At 35.3% G+C, this 27748-nt stretch overlaps 1 protein-coding gene across 2 annotated transcripts in view; it reads right to left on the reverse strand.

Annotated features, from left to right (window-relative positions):
* Positions 1-27748, reverse strand: part of SELENOT (selenoprotein T) — a 33018-nt gene that overhangs the window by 2256 nt on the left and 3014 nt on the right. The window contains exons 2-6 of one of the 2 annotated variants that reach the window (XM_006189101.3): positions 16486-16596; positions 15793-15919; positions 13887-13974; positions 12221-12374; positions 8844-11371 (exon numbers count right to left, since the gene is read on the reverse strand). In XM_006189101.3, the coding sequence (XP_006189163.3) occupies positions 12250-12374; positions 13887-13974; positions 15793-15919; positions 16486-16596 (451 nt within the window). In that variant the 3' untranslated portion in view covers positions 8844-11371; positions 12221-12249. Of the gene's footprint in view, positions 1-8843; positions 11372-12220; positions 12375-13886; positions 13975-15792; positions 15920-16485; positions 16597-27748 lie in introns of those variants that run through there. The other variant, XM_032486431.1, reaches the window with a different exon arrangement.

Consider the following 27748-nt stretch of genomic DNA (forward strand, 5'->3'; position numbering starts at 1 on the left):
AAACATCTATATTGCTTATGAATGTAGATGTAAAAATTCTCAACAAATACTAGCAAACCAAATCCAGCAACCTATAAAAAAGATTATATACCATGACCAAATGAAATTTATCCCAGGAACATGAGGTTGGTTTAACATCTGGAAATTAATTAATGTAATAGACAATATTCCAGAATAAAGAGAGGAGGGAATATGAGGATTTAAATATATGCAGAAAAAGCAGGGAACTTCCTCATCCTGATGAAGGACATCTACAAAAACTTCACAGTTATAAGTAATATCATACTTAATGGTGAAAGACTGGATGCTTTCCACCAAGATTAGAAACATGAAAGCCACTCCCACTTAGCATTGTACTGGAGGTTCTGGTCAGGACAAAAAAAAAAAAAAAAAAAAAAAAAAGAAGAAATAAAGGGCATCTAGACAGGAAGGAAAAGAAGTAAAGCCATCTCTATTTGCAGATGGAATGACCATAGAGAACCCTAAGTAATCCACACATACACACAAATATTAGAACCGGCAAACGAGTTCAGTTCTTGTATTATAGAATACAAGATTAATATACAAAAATAAAGTGTATTTCTAAGGAATACTACTCAGCCTAAAAAAGAATAAAATAATGCCATTTGCAGCAACTTGGATGGACCTGGAGATCATCATACTAAGTGATGTAAGCCAGAAAGAGAAAGAAAAATACCATATCACATATATGTGGAATCTTAAAACACACACACACACACACACACACACACACACACACACACACACACAAATAAACTTACAAAACAGAGACAGACTCACAGATATAGAAAACAAACTTATGGTTACCAGTCGGGGAAAGGGAGTGGAGAGGGATAAGTTGGGAGTTTGAGATTTGCAGATACTAATCACTATATATAAAATAAACAACAAGGTCCTACTGTATAGCACAGGGAACTACATTAAATACCTTATAATGGCTTATAATGAAAAAGAATATGAAAAGGAATATATTCATATTTATAAATGAATCACTATCTGTACACTAGAAAAATTAACACAATATTGTAAGTTGACTATATTTCAATAAAAAATTGTATTTCTACACACTAGCAATGACCATTCTAAGAATGAAATCAAGAAAACAATTCTATTTATGATAGCATCATTAACAAAAGAAGTCAAGACTTATACACGGAAAACTACAAAACATTGTTGAAAGAAAATAAAGATGTAAATAAATGGAATTAGACCCATGTTCTTGGATCAGAGGACTTAATATTGTTTAGATGGCAATACTATCCACACTGATCTACAGATTTAACATAATCTCTATTAAAATCTTGCCTAGCTTTTTTGCAGAAATTGACAAGCTGATCCTAAAGCTCATAGGAAATGCAAGGGACCCAGAAAAGCCCAGACTTGAAAAAGAAGAACAAAGGAGGACCAATATATCCCTATTTCAAAACTTACTATAAAGCCACAGTAATCAAGATAGTGTCCTCCTGGCACAGGCTAGACAAAGGATTAGAATTGAGAATCCAGACATAAACCCTTACACTTATGGTCAATTGATTTTTCCCAAAGTGACAACACAGTTTAATGAGGAAATAAGTCTTCAACAAATGGTGCTGGGATAACTGGACTCCGCAAAAAACAAAGTTGGAGTCCTCTTTAAACTATATACAAAAATTAATGCAAAGTGGATCAAAAAACCCAACTGTAAGAACTGAAACTCTAAAACTCTTACAAGAAAACATAAGGATAAATCTTAATGACTTTGAATTAGGCAATGGTTTTTCAGAAATGATACCAAAACCAAAAGTAACAACAACAAAGATAAATCAGATTTCACCAATAAAAATTTTTGTGTATCGAAGGACACCAGTAAGAAAGTAAAAAGACAAACGTAAAAAGTAAATATTTGCAAATTATACATCTGATAAAAGTCTAGCATGCAGAATATATAAAGAACTCATAACTTAGTAAGTAACAAGACAAATAACTCAGTTAAAAATGGGCAAAAGAATAGGCGTTTGTCCAAGAAGGATATATAAATGGCCCATAAGTACATGAAAATATGCTCACCATCACTAGCTATCAAGAAAAATTCAGATTAAAAGCCACAATGAAATACTGCTCCACAACAACTAGATTGACTATAATCAAAGTCAGATAAAATAACAAGTGCTAGTGAAGATGTAGACAAATTGGACCACTACATACTCTGCTGGTGAGAATGTAAAATGGTGCAGCTACTCTGGATTTTTCTTTCTTCAGTTTGGTTTCTTTTGCTTATGTCTTTAGGTTTACCGATCTCTTCCTGAGTGCCTAATCTTTTAAGCCCATCTTCATATAAGACATTGTATTGTTTCATTGCTAGAAGTTCCATTTGGTTCTCTTTTTATACCTCCAGTTTCTCTCATTGTTGTATTCATGTTTTTCTTTAAATATTTGAGCATATGTATAAAAACTGTTTAAAAATCTTTGCCTGCTAATCCCATCATTAGTCATTTCTGGGTGCTTCCTATTTATTGGTTTTTCTCCTGACTGTGGTTCACATTTTCCTGCCTCTATGTATATCAACTTTTTTTAATGGATTGACATAGCAAGCCCTACATTGGGGGAGTGTCAAATTTTGTTATTTCCTTCTAAGGATATAAGACTGTTCAGTGAGGCAGTTAGGTGACTTTGGGGTTATGTCGAGCCTTGCAAGGCTTGTTATTAAGCTTTTGGGTAAACTTTACTCTGGGCTAGATTAGCCCTACTGCCAAGACCCTTCTGGGGTCTCTACTGAATGCCCTAAATGTATAACTCCCCATTCTGGCAGCTCAGAACATGAATGTTTCCCACTCCTTTTGAGCTCTGGTAATTGTTCAGCTTGCAATTCCTCATTCTTTGCGCAGTTTTATGAGGTCTCAGCAATACACTCAAGGAAACTCCGTACTATGGAAACTTCGGTGGCTGTTTTCTTGCGGAGCTCCCTCCTCTACGGTTGTCTGCCCTACAAATTCTAGCCGCCTCCTTGAACTCCAACCTGCCTTCTCAACTTGGTAACATGACGGTGCGCTTAATGGGATCCCCCTTCTGTGCACCTTAGCCTGCAAAGTACCTCTGTTATGGATTGAATTGTGTTCCCCTGAAATTCATATTCTGAAGGCTGAATGCTCAGTGTGACTGTATTTGGAGACAGGGACTTTAAGGGAGGTAATTAAAGTTAAATGAGGTCATACAGGGAGAGCTCTAATCCCATAGGATTGGTGTCTTTTACAAAGAGACACCAGAGATCTCTCTCTCCATATAGGCACAGAAGATAGGTCACACAAGGATATAGTGAGGAAACAGCCATCCACAAGCCAGGAAGAGGCCTCACCAGAAACCAACATTGACAGCACCTTGATTGTGGCCTCCTAGTCTCTAGAACTGTGAGAACATGAATTTCTGTTGTTCAAACCACCCAGTCTGTGGGATTTTGTTACGGCGGCCCAGGCTAAAATAGCCTCTCAGCAGAAAGCCTGAACCACTCACTGTATGTGGTTCCTTGTCATTTTTCTTTCTCTTGGGGATTAGGGTCCTGCACTGCCTGTTGTCCAGTTTCTGAAAGTAGTTGTTTCATATATTTTGTCTACTTCTAGTTTTCTATCCAGGAAGTTTATGTGGGTTCCAGTTACTCCATCATGGCCAGAAGCATGAGTTCCCCTCGCAGAATGTTTTTTATCTTTCAACTAAATGATTTTCAGGAATTTCTGAGACAGGTGAAAGATGGAGAGTTACAACGCCATGAGGAACCCCTGAGAAGTCTTCAGTCACTGCTCATTACTCCCCAGAGACAAGCAAGTGCATTACGCCATCTTGACTGCTGTCGGAGTGAGGATCCTCTATGCACCTGGCAGCCCAGCACAGGCCTGGTAAGATTTCAGATTTCAGCAAGACAAGACTTTTAGGTCCTACTCATACTTGTATTGACATGGAGTTCTCATTCAGTCCAAGAAAGTAGTCAGTTTAATCTCCATCATACAATTTCCTTCAGAGTAAGAAAAATTCACTCTCTGCATGAGTATCTAGCTGTGTCCTTCATGAAATCAATACTTACAGGACATACAGAGTATTGTTGTCTCTGGGGATTAAAGCCAAGATTATGTTCTGGACTGGGTCACAAAGGGCAAGGATGGATTCTCAAAAAACCAAGAAAGAATAACCATACTAAACCACCAGACACTTTAATTACAGTGGATTTCATGCTCTCGGGGCAAGAAGGGAGGTTCTTTAGCCAATGAGCAAAAATAGATACAAAGAGCAGTTTGAATGATACCCAAGGATTGTAAAGATGAGACATTAGATTTAAGGAAGGTAATTTTAAAGGAGTATAAATTTTAGCATAAACTGAACTCTAAAGTAAAGGAAAACTCCAGAATATAAAGGGACTCTGACCACAAAAGCTGACATTGACTTTTTAAAATTGAATAAAACTAATTTATTTATATATACCCAAGGTCCAATACCCAAGAGGTGCTATGAGAATGCCAGAATAATATTGCTAGAGCCTTGCCATCCCTTCTCCCTCTCTGCCTCCCCTCCACTCCACACTCCCATATCGTCGCTACAGCCAAATCACCTCAAAACCCAGATCTAATCCTACTGCTCATCTGTACATAACCTTCCTTGGCTATCCAACCACAGAACAAGCCCAGTTCCTCAGCTCCCAGTGCTCTCCACCATCTTTCCCCAACCTACCTTTCCAGCCTATTTCCCACCAGATCACCTCTTCCTCTGCCCCCTCCCAGATACCTCTCCTGCAGGAATTATCACAAAGACCCTGTGCCTCTGTGCTTTCCCATCTCTAAAATGCTGTTCCTCTGTGCCTCCCCAATTCCTCTCCCTCATCATCAAAAACTTTGTCTTTAAGGGTTTTGATCCAATGCCCCATCCCTCCATGCCTGTAGCCCCTCTGATTAGGCTTTTTTTTTTTTATCAGGACTTCTCATGTTTTGCTGTTTAATGTTTAAACTCCCTGAATGCAGAACTGTATCATACGTCTTCACAACTGTTATCCACAACGTTATGTAGCACATAGAAACCCCTTGTTTTAAGAAACTAAGTGCAAACACTATTCTGAAGTTGTAATATCCCAAGAATAGGATTGACTTTCAAGTTGTGGATTTGCTTGTCCCTCAGTGAAGACTCCAAAGCTATTTCTGTCCCCTCCCTTTCCCCTCAGTCAGCCTAAGGAAAGGTAGAAGCCTGGCGGATTTAAACACAGGTTATGTTAATTGTGGGAAGACATCTCTGGACTCTACTAGTCTGGAATGTTAATCACCTTTTACCATCCAACCCATTAATACAAATGTCTCAAGAGGAAAAACATACTCACTCCTACACCAACGCTAGGTTTTTTAAAAAGTTATTTCAAAGCTGCTTCTGATCACAGCTTCCCAGAGGCTTATGTTTTCAGCATGTTTGTCATTACTTTACTCTGGACAGTATTTAATTAGTTTTTTGAGTTGTAACTCTCTTTATGTGACACTTTAGAACTCAGTTATACTTATCATATTATCTTTCCAAATGCGTCTTCTGGATACAAATTTCCTGGAACACATCCTCTTCAGTTACTGTAATAATTCTTAAATTTAGTGCTTTACTGCAGATTATATAGGAAGTTCATGTACATTTAAAGGAATTGACTATAATGTAGATCACTTTGCTTCCTAGGATGGTCTGTACAAGCATGTACACACACACACACCCCTACCCCCCAGGAAAATAAGATGCAGTGGAGCAGGGGTTACACACAGCCTCTGGAGAGTTTCCTGGAATGGGAATTTTGCTTGAAGATTTAAGGAGTTACTAAGAACAAAAAAACATTTTTTATGTTAAAAGCAACATGAACAATATGGAGTAGTTTTTCTGAATGAATTATAAAATAAGCCTTTGGCAAAATTGTGCTTTGCAAGGGGTCTCCTCAGGCCATAGCCCCAGGCAGACCTGTGCTTCGGCAGAAACGAGAAGCCCGAGTTTAGCAGTACAGAGCATCTTCACTGAACTAAAATTGCCAGAACTTTGAGACGACATAAGATCCAAACACCAGCTTGAAAGCAGGTATGGTGTTTTTAAACCCATCTTACATATGGGGAAACTGCCTTGCCTAGAACTGGTCATCTCGCTCTGTTTTGCAATTCTCATCATGGAAATAGTAAGGAGCACAATCGGTCAGGAAAACTGAACTTCCTAAATCCACTTTAGAGGAGGGGTCTTTCCAGGTCTGAGTCAATCTGCAGCCTGAAGTTAAGTTATGTTAGGACAAGAATCTGTTGTGTCAACTTGCCTCCTCTTCTTCTGGTGTCTCCTGCACTCCCTCAACTTTTATTTTTGGTTTAGTTGATGTGAAAATTTCCAGTCCATCTTAAAGTGGGAAAACAGTTGTGAAGTGAAATGGAGATTACGTTTTTAAGTTTGCTTTGTTACTGTCTCGTCTTTTCCCACGTGGAATAATTTCTGACAAAGCTCTTTGCTTTTGCTCCTCCTTCCCCAAGCCTCATGAAGGGTTTAGGGTTTTCTTATTGTTTTTGTACTGCCACAAGCTATAGAATCAGGGCAAGATACTTAATCTCTTTTGGTCTTTTCTTTAGAGCACTGAAGTAGATCTCAGACTCTTTCACACCAAATTTCCATACAACTGTGTATCACAGAACTTTACTGGCAGAATCACACTGATAAGTAACCTGTTGTTTAAAATACATTATGTATTTTAATACCTTAAAAATAGTGTCTCATCTGTAGGTCCTATGGACTATTAAAAGAAGAAACACAGCATCTTCTAATACATTAATAAAAATGTTTATAGGAAAATGTCATCAGCTGCTTCCCTGCAAACAGACCTGCTCTTAGCAACTCAAGAGAAGCAACAAACAAAAGAGTGGTAATTGCTTTTTTCTCTAGTAAGAGTTGCTAGTACACAAAGTAAATGAGCAGAGCCAGTGACTCCAGGGAGTGTTGGCAGCAACCTACCGACCAGGTTCTAACATTTCTCTTTACTAACCAAGCCAAGCAACCCAATGCTGGTTCCATGCATTCTAGATAATTCCCAAATAGCTAAACACTTGGTCTAAGCAGCTTAAAATCACAAAATCATAAACCTGTCTTAAACAGTTATGATCTTTAACAGGAAGGAAGTTGGATGGAAGGAGTAAAGTCAATCACTAGAGAAAAGGAACGGTTAACAGATGATAAAATTATTAGTGAATACTAAGTGAGAAATAGAATCCAAAGATAGGAATGTAACCCAAGTTATACCAAAGTGCTTTCTGGGGCTTTGTCAATATTCATTCCCCTCACATCCTCCCCAGCCCCACACAATCTTCTTCCCAATTATGGTGGAGGCTCGTGATGAAATGAGGCCAACTTTACATTTTGATTTTTCAGTTATGTTAAAGAAAATCCTCTACTTTTAGGGCGCTTAATGAAGTTCAGATTGGGTTTCCCAAGTGATTTAAAGAGTTCTATTATGGTGACTACAATAAAACTACAAGTACGCATTTTCTCTACTCAGAACGATAAGGATTTAAATAACCTGTTTTATGTGAAAATCAAGATCAGTTGTCACTATAAAATATAAGCATAATGCAGGCATTTTGGCTGCTCTGCTCTAAGAAAATCTAGCAAATCAAATCAGTTATTTTATACTCAAAGATTAAACATTTCCTTTTAAAACATCTATCCAAAGTTTTAAAATACTAACCCAACAAAGGATAACAAATACATTGCACTGATCGAATAGATTAATTGGGACAATTAAGTCCTCAATTTGTTTTCTTAGAAACATAATCTCCCTCTCATGCTGTTTCTCTCTTCTTTTAGGTTCTCATTTTGCTAAACTTCCCATTCTTAAGTCATTCCATAAATGTGAAGCAAATGAGCAAAAATTTTCTTCTGTTCCTTGAGCTGTTTCAGATTGTCATGGTCTTCTGCATTCTGCCTGTGGTCCTCATTGTGGACCACAAACTGACAGCATCAGCTTGTCATTATCTGGAAGCCTGGCTGAAGTGTAAATTATTGGGGCCCCTCTCAGACCAACTGAATCAAAACCCCTACAGATGGGATCTAGGAACTTGTCGCAATGATTCTTAGGCACACTACAGTTCTAAAACCACTGCTGTAACACGTTTGCCCAGTTATCATGTTGTTTGTTATTTTGCTCATGCTTAACATAGGCAACAGAAGACATCTCTACAAGACTTGAAAGAGAATGGGTGACTTAACACTCTTCGCACTGTACCTGAGACCAGTTCCTATTCCTCTTCAAGGTACAGTTCAGATCTGGGTCTGCTGCTACTTGCTTTTCTAAAGCCTACGGAAAAAGAGCCAATGACTGTGAAGGAAAAGGCTCAGCTCAATTTTCTAAAAATATTTGAACTTTGCTTTCTCTTCTGAGATTGTTAAACTGTCTATATCAGTCAAGAGAGAAGCTCTCACTTTATTTCTCTCCAGATTTGGGGATGTTAGTATGATTTTTTCAGGGATTCTGGAGGGTGGGAATAAAGATAGATAACAGAGTAAACTGCTCCTCTCTGCTCCACCCTGGTGCAGAATACACCACAGAGCTATGGGTAATTCAGCAACAATGAAGCACACGCAACTGGACCATAAGGCTCAAGAAGTAGTTTAAGGTCCCAGAGTGGTGAGACTTGAGAGATCTGAGTGCCAGCCTGGGAGGGGGAGATAGGGGCTGTTAGCACTGACTGGGTTAAGAAGCCATTAGAAAAATTACTTACTGACAACAATTTTTTCAATGTAAAATCTGTATTCCTAAATACAGTTACCATATAAAGTGCTCTAGCACAGATTTAATTCCAGAAAGGAGGCATTCCTTTCACATCAGTGTAATAAAAGTTTATTTTCACAAAGCTATAGAGGTAAGCTCCCAAACTTTACAATTCCTCATGTTTCTCTCAATAGATTTTTTTTAAGTCTCAATATTAAATATCAACTCATGCTTTAAAATTTTGTACGCTATTTTTAAAAATCTAAATTAGTTAAAATTATGACAATGATAAAATGCCAACCAATCAAGTCCCCAAATTAATAACATTCAAAATAAGAATCATCATTGGGATCCTGTCATATTTTGAAAGTGGTAAAGGCTGATCAACTGTTGTTATTAATCTTAGTTCCATAAGTAAACAATGCATGTACATTTTGAAAGTATATTTATCCTGCACATTTTGATGAGGTATAAAGCCATATTTTGCCACCATTTTTAAAAGTAATCTAACAAATGTCTTTCATAGCAACTATGGTAAAAACCCCAATAACATTAGCCAACCTGCTGTCATGTTCTGTGGTCCTCTAACTAATACAGTACATTTATAAACGACACAACCACACCAATTTGTAAGCAACTATGTAATAAGTTTTGAAATATTAGGAATGGAGCCACATTTCAACTTTCCATTTTTTCATATTTTTTATATTCACACTTCTTATTAATTTTTTCACTACTCTATTAAATCTTAGATTTAAATATGGCCAAAGATAAAATAATATTGAAATGGTTGTCAACAAAATAGTTGAGTTTTATCAGTGACCAAGACACTTAAAACTATTCTCCAAAAGACAAGTTATTTACCCAAAGCAAACATGGCAAAGGTTAGAATTAAATCTTAGAGTCTCATGGTTGGCCTGCCAGATGCATGGGAATATCCAAAGCTCAAGTTTGGAAGGTCTAAATGTCACTACTGGAATGTCTGTCACTGAAGAAAGACCCTACACACACTCAGCAGTGTGTTCAACTTGCAAAAGTTTCGGCTGGTACAAATCAAGTTAACAAGGTTTTAAGCCTTAGTCAAAGATAACAAAATATTACACTTGACTAATAACCTCTAAGTAACCTCCAGCTTAAATTGTATTGACTTTTGCCTCTGTATGATCTTAGGTTAATAGTTCTGCAGCCTTAATTGAAAGGATAAAGCATTTAATCAATTTTCTGCAGTGAATTATTAGACTAACTTCTTTTTCAGCTAGAGACTACAGTATGTTTCATCTTGAGGCTGTCACAATCATGATTATTACCAGACATGCATTTCAACAAATATTCACAAATGAAGTATAAGGTTGTGCTAAGTGTCTGGTGAGTCCAGTGTTGAATTGTCTCCTAACTTTTCCTCAAGTCCCTTAACTTCCACTAACAAATCTAGACCTACCACTTTTATTCCTATAAGGAAGCTGAAGTACATTATGACTTGCTGTATGACTATTTTTCTATATTATGGTCCTATTTCTGCTGACTTACTGTTTTTATCAATTTAAATTTAAAAAAAACTATCTTTTTAGAACTCTGGAAAGATATTAAATTCACTGAATAAAAAACTTTTCAATTTTGTTTCTCAAATATAATAAATTCTGATATATGATGTTAGACAAGTTAAATTATTAGACAAGTGATATCCATTCACCTAATATTAATGTTGTAAAGAGGTTCAACTAAACTTTCTTTAGTGAGGCAAGTTTTAATTATCCTAATAATGGTAAATGATCTATTATTTGTGTGTGAATCTAAAGTGTATCCCCTAGGAAATTATCTGTGAGTCAAAAGCAAAAACTTAGGCAGACAACTGTTAAATATAATGTTAACAGGTACGCTGGGCAGTAAATTCAGACTTTTTATTTAGCTTACATCTGCTTAGTTTTTTATTGAGTTAAGTATAAAGGCCCAGTTAATCAATTCATTAAATTGGTCAAGGCAAGACACTTGAACTACATAACAGGATTTAAAAAGCAGTTGGTCTTTTAGTAGTTCTCTGGTAATCACACACGCACACACACACACACATACACACAAACTGGTAGAGTACTCTGGATATAGGATTTACCCCCATAATCTTATATGATGCCCTGTTCACAATCTGCAGTATTTTGAAAACTATATAAATTGGATATGACCAAATTAGAGATGTCTGATAAACTCTTATAAAGTATTTGGGAACTTCAGCTACAGTCCTAAAAAGATCAATTTTAAACTATAAAAAAGGAAAATTCATATAAAATCACAACAGATTTAACAGACATCTTTGGAAAAAAAATCAAATTGCAACTCAATTTTCTACTTTTTCAAATATGGCCAAGAAAAAAAAGGTACAAGTGGTAATGTCTGCATTTTTTTTAAAAACTATTAACTGAGTAGATTTGGGGAAGAAAAAAGCTATACAGTATTATTGCACTCCACGAATGTGCAGAATTCAAAAATGTGCCAGCACTGAAAGACTGTCTTGCATTGAGGTTTTCCAAGAGGTACAACGAGCCTGCCAAGAAAGCATCTGGTCTGTACTAACAGCTTGCTGTCTTCAGTACAGGCCTTCATAATGTCAGTCACGCTGCTCTTGTAAAAATCCCTTAATGTCTGAAAGATACACAGAAAAAAGGAATATTTTATTTCAAAATTCACTCTTGTAAAATCAACTCATTGATCAGAAAAGAACTGAGAACATCTCTGCTAAACAAAATTAACTTTCACCTCTCCGTGTTCATATACATTTGCCTATAAATTTTCTATCCTGAACATGTGAAAAGGATTTGCATAGTTTTAGGAACTAGTTATTGAAGGTAAGGAGAGGGTATGTATGTAGGAAGCATAATGTATGAATTCTAGCCATCAGGAGTTCACAGTCAAAAAAACTGATGTTATAGGCCCAATTATTAAGCTTTAAACTTAAAATTAATAGCATAACCTTACTTTATTTTGGCAGCTCCAAACTCTCTCTTGGTCATTCATAAATTCTTTTTTTCCCTCTTGTTTTTTTCTTTTTTTTTTTATGAGGGGGAGGTAACTGAGTTTATTTATTTACTTTTGGAGGAGGTACTGGGGATTGAACCCAGGACCTTGTGCAGGCTAAGCATGCACTCTACTGCTTCAGCTATACCTTCCCCCCATAAATTTTAATGAAGAAAATATCCGTCTGTTAAATCTTAAGTTGGAAACTCAAGTGACAAATATGTAATATCTATTATTAATATAATATATATTATGCTAATATATGTAATATCCTGCTGATTCATCAGAATTAAGTGATACCTATACAAAGTTATTGTATTTTTAAACTACTTACAGGGGGAAGGGATAGCTCAGTGGTAGAGCACATGCTTAGTATGCAGAAGGTCCTGGGTTCAATCCCCAGTGCCGCCATCAAAAAATAAATAAATAAACCTAGTTACTATTCCCCTCCAAAAGGAAACAATGTAAGCTACTTACAAAAGAGTTTTCAGTGCTGATAGGTGGGGCTATGATCGATGATGTGGGATTGAATCCATATGCACATTGAGCTTCATTTCATTGTCAAGAATTTGAACAAGCTGTTGCATGGATGGAAGGTGACCAGATTCCAGCTTAGACCACACAGGAACATCTATAAAAATAAATGGTACCGCCCCCTCCAAATTAAAGACGATTCTATAATAGACATTCATTCTATAAATGTCTATGCACACAGCTGGGGATACGAAAGTGAGCAAAAGAATTAAGCTTCTTGCTCTTACAAAGTTTACATACTAGTAGGGGGAAATACAAAAAGAACTATACAAAAATAGCTACAAAATCACATTTGTATACTAAGAATAAAACCTAGAAGATGCTATGAGAGGGACATATGAGAGGCTGGAAAGGAGCCTTTGTACTTACTATTATTAAAACTGAGAGATATTAAAATTGAGAGAGATTATTAATGTGAAAGCTGAAATACAGAAGAGTAGTACAAGAGAGGCTGGAGAAGTTGGCAGTGACTAGATCAGGGATCAACAAACAAAGGGTCAGAGAGTAAGCATTTTCAGCTCAGGAAGACATACAGTAGGTCCTGGCTACTTAACACTCATTGTAGCCTGAAAGTGGTAACAGGCAATACATAAATGAATGTGAATGATTGTGTTCCAATAAAACTTTATTTACAAAGCAGGCAACAGGGAACATGGTCCGTGAGGCTATGGTTTGCCCATGCCTAGGCTACATCATGCAGGGCCTTTTTGCCATGTTACATGTTCTTATCCTGAGAACAAAGTAAAGACATTCAATAGATTTGAGGCAGTAAAGCAACAAGAGGAAATGTGTATTTTAAAAAATTTATTTTAAATAACTCAACTGTTTGGAACAGATGCTAGCAAATGTTTCTGTAAAAGGCCAGATGGTAAATATTTAAGGTCTTATGGACCAAGAGGCAAAATCAAGAATATTACATAGATACTTACATAACTAGAGAGATAAATTTTCACAAATTTTTCATTGATGAAACTCAAAATTTTAGGTACAAATACTGACATTGTGATTTCATATAACTTCCATATCACGAAATATTCTTCTTTTTTTTAACCATTAAATGTAAAAGCCACTGTTAGTTCATAGGCTGTATTTGCCAATCTCTGGTTTAGACAATGTATTTGAGCATAACAAGATCATTCTGGCTTGGATTAGGGTGGTTAGCAATGGAGATAAATAGACGCAGAAATGTAAAAGGCAGAACTGAGAATTTGGTAATCTATTAGATATGGAGAGTAAGAGGGAAAGTGACGTTATCCTAGGTTTCTGATACGGGCAGCTGAGTAGAATGTTAACAGTGCCATTAAACAACTGAGAAATGCCAGGGAAGGAGCAAACTGGAGTATAAAAGAATTACAGGAAGCTGACATAATCAACAGTTTGGGAGTAAACACTGTTTAGGATTTCTGGGTATAGCTCCTAGAAGAGAGGACTAGAGCTCTCCAGAGCTATACATTCAAGGATCATTATACAGATGTTATTCTAAAGCTATGGAAGTAGGTGAAGACCATAGAAAGAGGTAATTTAGCATAATTATGAAAAACAGAAACATCTGATGCTTATTATAAATCATTTAATATTTATCATAGAATGCAAACTATTCAGAACTCACCATTCAAAGTTATCTCAAATGCACCCGTTGACATACACTGGTTCTCAATCATGTTGCTCAAGAAGAAGACCATCATACATGCATAGACCTAAAAGAAAATGCAATTAAGTGCAACAGTTAAAGTCAGTCTGAAATCAAAACATGACAAGACACAATACTCTTTTAAATATATAGCCTCATTTTTATTTGGTAATTGCTCTTTTTAAATCTACCTTAAGTTTCTATACAAATTACTACTGCTATTCCATATGTTTGGATAATGTACACAGAACAAGAAAATTACAAGATTAATTCACATTTATACACATTCTGAAGAACTTATATATGTTATTCCTAATGTAAAGATAAATTTTTTAGAGATCTCATAATAGCCTTAATAAGTTAAACAGAAGAATACCAGCATAAAAAGGGTTCATTTCCACATTTTTATAACAATGTATGAATTCACAAGAGACTAGTGATGCAATAAACAGCAACTCCATGTGTTCAGTATAACCTGTCCATGTTCCAAACAAATCATTTTAAGCCAAACTTAAAAAAAGTAGTTTAGAAAGCACTAGCATATTAAGTTATATTAATTTACCTTTTGAAGGCAAATTTGTACCCTCCCAAAAGAGACTGAAAGCTCTTGTTGGACAGAAAGTTTTTAATTTAATAAAATAACCTAACTAAAAAAGCAGAATGTAGTTAGGATGTCAATTCACAACAAGCTGTTTCAGAAAAATAAATCAAAAGGCCCACAGCAGATGAGAAGGAGCTTTTCCCCAGGCCCTACTTGAGTCAAGTGGGCTCTGATTTCATAGAAGTTATCCTAGCATTTGGGAACAAAAGTCTATTTTCAAGAGAACAATACACAAGGAAGTGTCATGAAAGCTACAGCTTTCAAAGTATCCTCTTCCACAGTAGATCAACAATGTTAGATGTCTACAGAAGTAAAATGCACTAAAGATAATTTGGAATCAACAGAATTAACCAATGTAGCACAAAACATCAATAGGTACTTGCAATTCTTAATCCTATGCAAATCAGTATTTTGTTAATAGCAGGGCAGAGACACACTTCAATTAGAGGTAGCACCTGAGGAGGTTTACGTTAAGAACCCTTGCCTGTTATTGGAAATAGTGGTTCCCTAAGAAAAAGAAGTACAGCTATGTCAGGAGTCAGCTGAAGACAGTCGCAGCCTAGAACTGAAGGACAAGACCAGGTAGAGGACTCCAAGAGAGAATACTTCTTAGAAGGAAATCTAGGCAATGTCACTCGAGAGAGAGATAAAAATTAGTTCCATTTCTCAAGCAGAAAGGCAGACCCTCCAGAAAAGATGATTTTAAGTAAAATAGATGGGAGATCTAGGAAGAACATGCGCTGTAGTAAGACCCTACAAAGGAAAAAAGACATAGCACGAGACTCTTATGTATACTTATATGGATTATTTCAGGTAACTTGCTTTTTGGATCCCCCAGGAAGATTCAAAGAACAAATAATAAAAACAGTTTTGATAAAAAATAAACCAGTGGAAATCTCATTTTTAATATGAATAAAGCCATTAATACCCATATTAGTTGGTACAAAAGGCCTGCATTATGTATGTTTTACTAGATATGATTTGGCCCAAATTATATAATCAAAATTAGGTACTGAATTATTTTGTGCCCAGATAACACCTAAAGTAATACTTCCCTATCCTTCAAACAATAAAAAGATAAGACCTAACCACTCTTGATACATAAATATGGAGAATAAGGCCAAGAAAGGTTAAGGGCTTTGCCCAAAGATAAAAAGTGGTTTAAGTTGAAATAATACGTGTAAACAGCAAAAAGTACTTAAAAAAAAAAAAAAGAAAAATTCATTAAAATATTTCATTGACAAACTAAATACCTACAGCTATCAAAGCTATTAAGTTACATACCTTATTTTCTTGGCCCCACTGCCAGATGCTAGGAGCTTGCATGCCGAAGAAAGCAAAAGGATCCTTGCCAACAATTATTAAGCCTATTAATACTAGTTTGAAGACTGACAGGAAAGATGCTATGTGTCTATGAAAAGAAAAGAAATTCATCAGAAGCTGCAATTTCTCATCTATTTCAAAATTTCATAACTCAAGTGTATGTGTATAGACATTTTCCAAACACCAAATCTAAAAGTTGCTAATTATACTAGAGAAAAGACAGTTATTAAAGTTTATTGTGCAGTTTTAAAACAGAAATGTTGAACAATTTTTAAATAAAAAATTAATTTATAAACTTATACAGCATTGGCCTTGAAAATACTATTATTTTAAGAGTACAGAATTTTATACAATTGACTTTCTATAAAAACATGGGAGTTCTTAGTCTATGTCCACAATAAAAATTACATAAGAAAACACATCTTTAGAAGGGTTACCATCTCTGAAATGATCTTCCTCTTTTCCTTCTTACAGAAAAATGCTTCCATATTTGGAGCAAATAAGCATTATTTAAATTATAACCAACTGTAAATTAAACTAACTAAAGAATTATAGTAACCAAGTAAAGTTAACTAAATCATTTCACAAGTTTATTCACAAGAGTGAAAAAAATTCACTTAAAAATTTCTTTGTAAGTTACTGAAATTTCCTTACCTATATATTGGTTGAGGGAGGTAATTCTCTCCTTCAATGCGGATGTCTGGGTACCGCTGGCTAATAACCCGCATGTACTCCTCAAACACCCGCCTATAGCCTCAGGAAACACTGCCGAAAAATAAAAGTGCTTCCATTAAGTGGTTTTAGAATATGCCTAGATTTGTTTTGCAGTTGTACAAAGCCTAAAAATTATTAACAAGAGTAAAAATGAGAAAAGTCACAAATTAATGATGATTGATGCTGGATACACGGAAGTTTTTTCACAAGTTTCACATATTGAAGTTATCTTCCCTTCAAATAAATCCTTCTATTAGAAAATTAAACTTTATAGATTTGTATTACTGTTGGATAGAAAGGAAATACCTCTTCATATTTTGAGCTCTCAAATCAATTTGCCTCTTTTTTGGTATCAACAATTGTATAAATACTGAAATGAAAACAACTCTTACTTATCAGAAATAGGGACTTTCATAACTGGGGCACAGGAAGCATAAAAAGGTAGGTACCAAGGCATGATACAGGATACTTTGCTTCTTATTTCCACTCTGCCCTCAACTGGGCAAACATGCTGCTCTGTCACAGTAAAAGAAACTTAAATTCTTAGATGCTTTCTGACTCTAAAATTTGATTCTACCTTGCAAAAGAAAACAAAGATTGGGAAGATAATTTTCAGCAGTATGACAGTAATCTATGTCAGTACTCCAGAAATTAAATCAACAGCATCCAACCATATCCATTAAAATCCCTGAACAACTAAACTGTGCATATATGATACATGCTGCCCCAGCAAGAAAAGGGAGATATGCCACCACAATGTATTTATAGAGGGAGAAAAAGTGCACTGAAAACTTTAAGACATTGATGAGAGAAACTGAAGACACAAACAAATAAAAACATCTTATGTTCATGGATTAGAAGAATTTATATTGTTAAAATGTTCATACTACCCAAAGTAATTTATAGATTCAAGGCAATCTCTGTCAAACTTCCAATGACATTTTTCACAGAAATAGAACAAATAATCCTACAATGTGTATATAACCAGAAAAGGCCCTGAATAGCCAAAGCAGTCCTGAGAAAGAAGAACAAAGCTGGAGGCACCATGCTTCCTTATTTCAAACTGTATTACAAAGATATAGTAATCAAAACAGTATGTTGTAGTGGCTTAAAGACAGACACATAGATCAATGGGACAGAATTCAGAAATAAACCCACACATATAAATATAGTCAATTAATTTACAAAAAAATGAGCCAAGAATATACAATGTGGAAAGGACAGCCTCTTTAATAAATGGTGCTGGGAAAATTGGACATGCAAAGAATGAAACTGGACCATACACAAAAATCAACTCAAAACAGACTAAAGAGTTGAAAAGACCTGAAACCATAAAATTCCTATAAGAAAACATAGGGGGTGCTTCTTGACATTGGTTCTGGCAATGAGTTTTTGGATTTGATACCAGAAACAAAGGCATCAAAAGCAAAAATAAAGAAGTGGGACTACAACAAACTAAAAAGCTTCTGCACAGCAAAAGAAAACATCAATAAAACGAAAAGGCAATCTACAGAACAGGAGAAAATATTTGCAAATATAACCTCTGATAAGGAGTTAATATCCAAAATACAAAAGAAACTCATACAACTCAATAGCCAAAAAATTAATAATCTGATTTTTAAATGGGCAAAGGAACTTTAATAAACACTTTTCCAAAGACAACATACAAATGGCCAACAGGTAAATGAAAAGGCGCTCAGCATCACTAATCAACAGGTAAATGCAAGTCAAAACAACGAGTTATCACTTCATACCTGTTAGGATGTCTATCATCAAAAAGACAATATAAAACGACGAAGGTACCACTTGGTATGAAGATAGCAGTCATCAGTAATTAAGTTACAGTAGAGGGAAACCTGAGGTGCCAGCTTTGTCAATCAGTGTCATCGAGGAAAAAAATACCAACCACCACCACCCCAAGGGAACAGCATCAAGTTTATATCTGACAGGGAGAACCAGTCCAAATATTAGTAAATCTCAATGTAAGAAAACTCATTTAAAAAAAAAAAAAGAGGGAGTGAGAAATTCACCACTCTTTCTTTACAAATACCACTTCTACATTTAAAATGAAAATTTCACAAAAGATTAAGTCCCTAAAAAGTATGAAATTTTTGCAAAGGGAGACAAATCTCTATCAACTAAATATTTAAAAGAACTTAAGAATCTCCAGACACCTTATCCCTCTTTACTAAACATTCACCTTCTGTTGTTAGATTCATTAAGTACTAGTATTTTGCTACAACTGCTTTTTATATAAGAATTTTTTATAAGAAATGTTTAATGTTGCTTTTGTTTTGGAGATACTACAAAAATTATGTACAGCACCTATATGCCTAACTACCCTGAAACCAAGAAATGCCACCTGATTTCAATGCCTAAGTTTGCATCGGTGATTACAATGGAGTTGATTATCTAAAACGACAGTATCTAACTTTTAATACAATATTTGAGCGCTGGAGACCTACTTGAATTGAAACTTCCTTTTTTATAGGTGAAGGAAAAAAACTGAAACCCAGACAGCTAAAGGGACTTTTCCACGGTTATACATCCAGGTATTATTAATTCACTCACTCAAATATTTACTGAGTGCCTACTACATGTCAAGCACTATATCAGGCAGTAGTTACGTAGTAGTGAGTGGCAGATATGATCCCTGCCCTTAGTCAGGGCTGAAACTAGAATATAGACTTTGTGATTTAAGATCCTAGGCCCTTCCCATTAGACCTCAATAAAATAGATGATGTAAAACGCAACCTTCCCTGTGTCCAGGAAGTAAGTTCTCTTTGTCCACAAAGCCACAATCAAGTACTCATATAGTAGCAGATATCTTGAGGTTCTTCCATGATGAAGATGTATATTCTCCCTCAGGGAGAACTAAGCCTGTGGGCCTCAAGTCTTCATATCTGCTCTGGGAGTTCCCACCCTTCACCATGGGGAGTCCTGAGAAGCCCAGCTAGAGAGCTATGTCTATGTACAGGCAACACTATTGGTCAGATTCCTCCTAGTCACCCAGTTTCCTGGCTACTGTGCTCGGAAGCCTACCTCTATCCTTAGTTCTTCAGGTTCCAATTCCTCAGTTAAGTCTCAGACCTTTGCATCAAACTCCAAATAAAATCAACTCATAATCTTGAAATCTAAAAAAGACTTCAAATCTACCTTTCTTCAAATTTCCAGTTATAAAATAAGTAAGTTGAGGGAGTGTATAATGTACAGCATGGTGACTGTAGTTAATAATACTGTATTTCATATTTGAAAGTAGCTAGGAGAGCAGATCTTGAAAGTTCTTATCACAAGAAAAAAAAAAAATGTAACTATGTATGGTGACAGATGTTAACTGGACTTAATGTGGTAATCATTTTGCAATATATACAAATACTAAATTACTACATTGTACACCTGGAACTAATGTTAGTTATACCTCAAAAAAAAAGTACAATTCTTACTTCTGAAAAAATGAAGTTTACCAGAGTGACACAACATATTTTTAGATAAGTTTACTTACACATAAGTTTTTCCTCCCTATATTTGCCTTCAGACTTAAGAAGAAAAACCAAGTAACTTCTTTCCTATGTAATAATCTTCCCCAAATGTTCACGTTATTTTGAAACAGCAATCACTACTGCTGACAGATGTTTTCCAAAATAAAACATACCTAGTGCTTATCGAGGTGGGCAAAATGTTAAATTAAAGGCATACATGGTAAGGAGCCAGCCATCATCCCACCTCTACCACCACACGCAGCTCTTTCAACTTTTTCTTTTTTTTTTTCCAACTTTTCCATTCTTTCTGGGTCAGTAAGTAAAACTATGACTTCCAGTATACCTCCAAAAAATAAATATGTGAACATGCTAAAACTACACTGTAGCAGCGGCCTGTTTCTTCTGTCCCCGGATCAAAGGTCCTTTAGGAGTGAATCAAAACTTTGAAAAGAAATCTTAAATTTAAATCCTAATCACTTTGCAAATCTCTAGTAATACAAAAGTATCTTACTGTATGGAGTCAACTTTTGCAATTTAAATATTTTCACACAATACTTTTTTTTTTTAAGAGTAATTTTCTAAAAGAAAGAACTTGTATACTAATGAGATCAACTTTCTGTAATGAAAAGAAAGGAAATTTGTCCATGTTAACTATTTCAAAAAGACTCTGTGTCTTTTCAAGTCCATCATGTTTCAGTCTCCTAATTCATGGTGCCAACCATCGCACTTTTCCCTTTTCTATACTAACATCTGCCCCTAATTGTATTCAAATGCCTACTTACATCAAACTTGAGCCTGTCACAAACCTCAACCTCTCACAACTCCTTATTAAAACAGGGCAAAATCTCAGATATTTACTGTTATGAGATAAATATTTGTGATTTCTATTTTTAGCATCCCTTGAACTCACCTTCCTTTTTAATTTACAATAACCGCCCCTCCAATTGTCCTCTCACCCACACATAGGATTGGATCCTGTTTATACAGTAAGACCCAACCCCTTGCCAATATCTGATGTTCCAGAAATGCAAACCTGTCACAAGAAGGTTTGAGCTCCTTCTTTAAAAATGAAGAACTGGGATTTTAAAAAGACGATCTCCAGAAAGATGAACATTTAATCAGAGCTATTGTGGGTAGAGGAGAGTGGTAATCTTTCAAAGGGACTGAGGAGAGGACAGAAGTCACTCTCCAAAGAGGAAAAAAAAAACTGAAATACATTTTACTGAGAAAAGTACAGATGTGAGCAAGAGGAAAAGTGAATGAAGTCTTCTCAGATCTTCCAGTTTTCTATTTCAGCCCATCTTGGGGCACTGCTACATTCCTTCCTTTGGAATATAATACTATTCCTTTAGTAATTATAAATGCATTTCCAAATGTGTTGTTCAAACCAGTTCAAACTGGTTTCTCCACAGGCATGTTAAGAATTTCAACTAATAGTTCCCCCTTTCTGTACCCCTAATCAGGAAGATATTTTGTAAACACCTTTCTAACTGCCAACAGCACTAACCACTCCAACAGTTCAATGATCATTGAAAACTGTATTTCAATCTTTATTTTTTCTTGCTCTGTTTAGTAGACGAGGTAGTAACAGACATTTGTCTGGTGCATCACCTGGCTCCCTAAGCGTTTTAAGCAATGAAATCTGAACAAGTTGCTCTATAAACCACATAAGAACAAGATACTCTGAGAGTGAACAGACTAATCCGATAAATGCTTTTTAAAAAAATTAAAACAGTGTTCACACACTTTCAATGAAGGTCAAAATACAGACCAGAACTTTTTTTAAAGTTGCAAAACAGCTCTGAACAGGTGTAAGATTCTCAGGTTTAGGAACTGTACTATATGAAATCAAGTGAGTTCCCATTCCAGCTGCCTCACTCTTGGAGCACTACAGTGGCCATTGTAGTGAAAACAGACACGTACAGAAAATATGCCTAACACGGCTTGTAAGATTCCCGGCTTCTTCACTGAGTTTATTCCAAAGAGTTAATAAACCTGAAATTCAATTAATGATCTGTTTTTATTCTCTTCATTCTTTGTGTCATATTCTTGAGGTCACTAGTTTCTGTATACCTTTGGCATAACATTTTAGGAAATCTTTGCTGCAGACTGTTCCACAAAGAATTTATAAACTGTGTAAGTTCCTCAGCTCTTCCTGAGAAAGGAATTTTCTCTCTTTACTCTGGAAAGCATTTCTCATTAACAGATTTATAAGGTATGTAGCCACTCAGTAAAAGTGACTTAATAAAAGCATCCAACAAATGATGACTTATCTGCAATCTGCAGGAATTTTTGTCTCATCTTAAAATATTTTATATGACTTCATGTTTTTACGATTTTCAATTCATTTTTAAAAATTGAGGTATAAATCACATTCCATAAAAGTCATCCTCAGTGCACTTTTAAAAGTTGTTAAAGAGTGATTAAAAAAACATACGTATAACATATTCTATTCTACACTAATTCACTAGCCAATCTAGAGACGTCTCTTGGCTGCTTTACTGCTTTCTTGTTTGCTTTATACTTTTACCTGTTGGTTGTGTGTAGATTGACCTCACACAACACTAGAATAAACTCAATAAAAAAAACTAGGAATCTTAGAAAACCACCAACAGGAGTATTAAGCATGTGTCAGCGAATCAAAGCAGCAGGAAGAGGACTGGGAATAATACAATGAATTCTGAAAGTTTAGCCTCACCAGTAGGGATGGAGGCCAAGTCAAGAAGGTCACTGAGAGCAGAGTATGTTCAAAACTGAATTGCTACATATGTATGTACGTGTATGACTGAAACATTACGCTGTATACCAGAAATTGACACAACACTGTAAACTGATTATACTTCTATTTTTAAAGTTAAAAAAAAAAATCAAACTGAAGTGTTACATGTATCATATTCTATGCCTAACAGCTAACAAATGGAAGCAGAAGCCAACCAGGTAAAAACTCGTCTGAAAGGAGTATCAGGAAACACCAATTTATATTCCATTAGGAATTTTGTTATGTCCAGGCCAAACATAGTGGACTACCACAGGATTGTACTCATTTTTTCAATAAATATTGACTGATGGTAGGTACTGTTTTAGGCTCTGGAGATAAAGCAGTAAGCAAAACAGACAAAAATCTATGCGTTTCCGGTGCTGACAACATTCTAATGAGGAAGAGAGTAAGCTGGTTAACAGTCAAGCGGAGAGGATACAGTTCACCAATTGATAATATCTGAAGCCGTTTCTCTTGTTTTGCTTGAGAAATAGGGGGAAAAAACACTTGAGGGACTACAGAAAAAAATGTAACAAATTGAAAGAGCAGAAACAGTGAATAAATGATTCAAAATAAGAGCTTATATCCAAAAATATTCTGCAAGAAGAAGAAAAGAATTATAAAAGAGATGAAGACTGTAAGAAATCTCAAAACCAAAATGCAGAATTAAAAAATATATCTTGAGGCCCTGAAGAAGAAAATTCATGGGTGGAAAAATGAATCAGTGATAGAACATAAATAATAAACAAAAATTTTTGTTCCTGTATGACTGAAGCATTGTGCTGTACAACAGAAACTGACACACTGAAAACTGACTATACTTCAATAAAAATATATAAAAAAAAAAAAAGACAGAAGATATGAATAGTATCATTAACTAAAGATTCCATAAATACATCAGGTTTTTTTTTTCCCCTATAGAAAACACTCTGAGACCACAGAACATTTACAACAATTGACCATCTATGTCAGGTCACAAAGAAAGCCCAATAAGTATGGGGAGGAAGAATACTGCCTGCCACCTAGGTAAACAAAGAATGTTGCAGCCATCAACCACTGCAGACACCCACAAATGTGCAACATGAGGGAATTCAAGACAGAGAAAAACAGGATACTGGCCCTAGATAGTTAAGATGCTTATCAAAAGAATGATTTCAATAAGCCCAGACTCTTGCATCTTCCCATACTTAGGAAAGTTGTAAATCCATTACCTTGAGATGCCTGGTTTTCTTTAATTAACAGTAATCTTCTGATGTTCCTACTACCTGTTTTTTTTGCAAAATCTCCTATATATCCTGGCTTCTCCCTTACCTGTTCGTAACAGTCCCTCAGGGTTGAGAGGCTGTCTCCCAGGCTTAAGTCCTCCGTGCGTTCACCAAATAAAACATAACAGCTAATGACACATTCTCTAATTATAGTGCAATAAACTGAAAGAATTTTAAAACCGAATACACTTCAAGATCTTCTAGTAGGAGTATTAACCAGTTTAACTACGTCAAAATTTTAAATGTGATACCCACTGACATAATCATAATATTTTATATCTATGGATTTAGTTTTTGGAAATAACTGGACAAATACAGTCACCTTAAAGTAATTTTATGAGAAATTATGACCAACCTAAATGTTAAGCAAACTAAAGATTTAGTGGCTTAAGTAAACTGCAGAATACCCATCTTACAGAAAACTATGCCTGTTCAAAAAAAGCATACAACTATGAATTCATTAATATAAAATTATATAATATAGCATGTATCTGTGTAAAGAGTCAGCTTGAATGAAGTTCTTCAAAATATTATTAGAACGTTCCAAGGATTTTTCACTTTCTTCCATGTATTTTTTTATTATTTTTACAACAAACGTGTTATTTCATAGCCAGAAAGCTATTTTAATTTTTTTTACACTGAAAGTCAGTAAGTAAAGTTTTCAAAGATTTATTTACTGAAGTTCCTATTACAGCATTAAAGACAATACAAATAATAAATTACGACAACTAGCACTTGATAAATGGTAGTAGCAGATACACTGTGCTAGGTGTTTTAACTGATTATCTAACTCCAGCTCTCCTCATTTCCTGTCTCCTCCCTCTCTCTGCTGAGTCAGGCTGCATTTGCATATGTTCTTCCTTTAGCTAGAAAAGCTCACTCTTTGTATCTCCTGATGGAGTTCCCCATACCCTTTAAAATTTCATTTCCTCCTCTGCAAAGCCTTCCAACTCCCTCAAATAGGTAATCTTTCTTTCCTCTGGGTTTTTAAGACCTCTTTTAGAGGTCTCAAAATAGAATATTTTACTGTAATACTGTTTACAAGTCTGTTTCTCTCACCAGACAACTGGTTTTCAAATGTTAATGTAAAAATCAAATTCATATCTTCCTAAGAATTGGACAAAACAGGAAAACAAGTAGCAGGAGAAAAGGGGCATAAAAAACAAGGACTTGATTATCGGCAGTTCTTGCTAAACCTATGTGGCAAGATTTCTTCCTCACCAATCCCAGGCTGTGCGCCAATCAAGGTAAAGTATGTGAAAACACGGTTTCCCATTTTGGAAAGCAGGGAAGGTGACAATCAAATGAACCAGAGGGCTCCAATGATACTCTTAAGTGACAAAGATTGAAATGAAACGCACACGCATGCTTTTACTTTTTTATTTTAAGCTTCAAGAATATTAGAGGTAATCAGAATGCAACCAACATCCTCATTTTACAGATGAAAAAATTGAGAGTTAAAAAGATTAAATAATTTCCCAAAAGTCATTCAGAAGATAAAAGGCAGATCAAATAAGAACCTAGGCCTCCAAACTGCTAGACCAGTAAATGCTCAGCTTCCCAGTAACGATACTATTCAAAATTTATGAGGTGATTTATGAGGTTTCTAAATGATACATTAAAGTTGATTTCCACCACTTATCTTAGTGACAAACTGTAAGGAAACAATGTTTCAGTTTTCTATAAGAGGGATAAACCTTTAAAACCATTCATATTTTACTTACATCTAAAAGCTTTAGACTAAAGTACTTCATTCATTATTAAGAAGAAAAACTATTATGTGCACAGTATTCAGTTAGATACAGCAGTTATTTATTGCTTAAAATGGTTAAAAAAAAACTAAATGGTGACTAAATTCTATGTAAACATTACAGAACTTAAAAAATCTATCAATGGCGGGGCAGCAGCCACCATTTTATTTGTTCTCTAAAGCGTTCTACTACTACTCTGCCACCTGATCAACTTCTTATTACTCTTTTATTCCACTGATTCCAAGAAGTACATTCTTCCTATTTAGCATCTTTTTTTAAAAAAAATCACGATTTATCTTATAATTATTAGCATCACAAATTAAATGGCTGTTTTTTTTTTCCTTCTGAGTGGTATATAAAATAATGGTGTATCTTACAATCCATCATATCTTAGGTTTGGAGAAATATAACTGTTATTTAAGTTTTTAGTTACAGTTATTGTGGCTATTTTGGGGAGATGAAAATCTCTTTCTAGGATTTTCCCCTGACTGCTGTGTTTTCAGTTTTAAAAATTCAGGATTCTTTCTCCTCCCTCTCACCAAAAAAAATAAAATAAAATAAAAAAATAAAAATTGTCTCCTTTAATTCTTTACCACTACAGTGAAAGGTACAGTACCGCTCCAGAACTCAGAAGTCATCTTTGACACCTCTCACTCCACATCACCTCTCTGTCCCCTCAAATATGTAATCACCAACAAAAACAGCTAAATTTATCTCCTAAGGATCTCTTAAACCTGTCCTTTTACTTCTGCCACGACCTTCCTATTCCAAGTGCCACTGTCTCTTGCCTGGGCAATTCCAAGAGTCCCCCTAAATGGTCTCCCCACTTCTATTCTTTGTCCCCTGTAATGTCTTTTCCACAGTGACACTGATTTTTCCTTAACATAGCCAGCCACACCTTCCAGGCTTTATGCCACCTTCTCTTTGGTCTTTGAGGGCTAAGCCTTGGCCTCAAAAAATTATGCTCTCTCCTACTACAAGGCCACTAAATAAATCTTATCCTTCAAATCTCAGTTCAAAGTTCATTTCCTCAAGGAAACCATCCCTGAGTCCCTGACTTGGTCTCTCTCATGCCATATTACTTTCCAACAGCACTAAACACAACTGTAATTTCATGTGTTGTCCATGGATTAACAACTGCTTTCCACTCTTGCCTTTAACATCCATGAGAGCACTGAACTGAATTCCCAGCACCAGGCAAAGCACCTGCACAGAGCTGGTGCTCAAAAATTTGTTGAATATACAAATATTGTCTAAGTAACTAACATGATCTCTATAACTTACAATTTCTCGGATTTCTCCAATTCAACATTTTACTAATCCTGATCAGTACCAGATCTTTATTTTCTTGCCTCCATATCATGAAAGTAAAGGCTAAACTGGTATAAATTTAAATAAAAATCTGTTCTTCTAGTAGTTGCTTCATTTACCTTTTAAAACTGCATTTAGAAATTGGTTGTCCTAAGATTATAGCAGTGGATTCTTAAGTTAGCAAAAATTGGAAAATCCTGCTATACTCTGCTTACATGTTGAAACCCTAACTTTATTTAATCTACTATTCTAAGTAAATCAATTGTCAAATGTTCAAATAAGTATTAATCATAAAGAGCTGTAGCCAGTAATCTCTTTACACTGCAACAAATGATGAAATGCTACAGGCCTGATTACATGTCAAATCACATATATGGGGAAAATCATGCATACAGATATGTCAAACAGTATCTGTCAGAATATATTTACACATAAAAATCACAAGAAAGAAAAATGTGACACGTGAATTTTATTTTAAGATCTGATTAGAGAACTTCATTTTTTATGCTCAATGCTTAAACGTCCAAATAAGTAGTATAAACTTTCCCCCAAATATGCAATCAGTATCGTCAAACTTATCTAACTCAATTGCTCAATCAACTGACATAATAAACTGAACACTCAGGTACATAAAGTAAT

This window comes from Camelus ferus, chromosome 1 (assembly GCF_009834535.1).
Source record: "Camelus ferus isolate YT-003-E chromosome 1, BCGSAC_Cfer_1.0, whole genome shotgun sequence".
NCBI lineage: Eukaryota > Metazoa > Chordata > Mammalia > Artiodactyla > Camelidae > Camelus > Camelus ferus.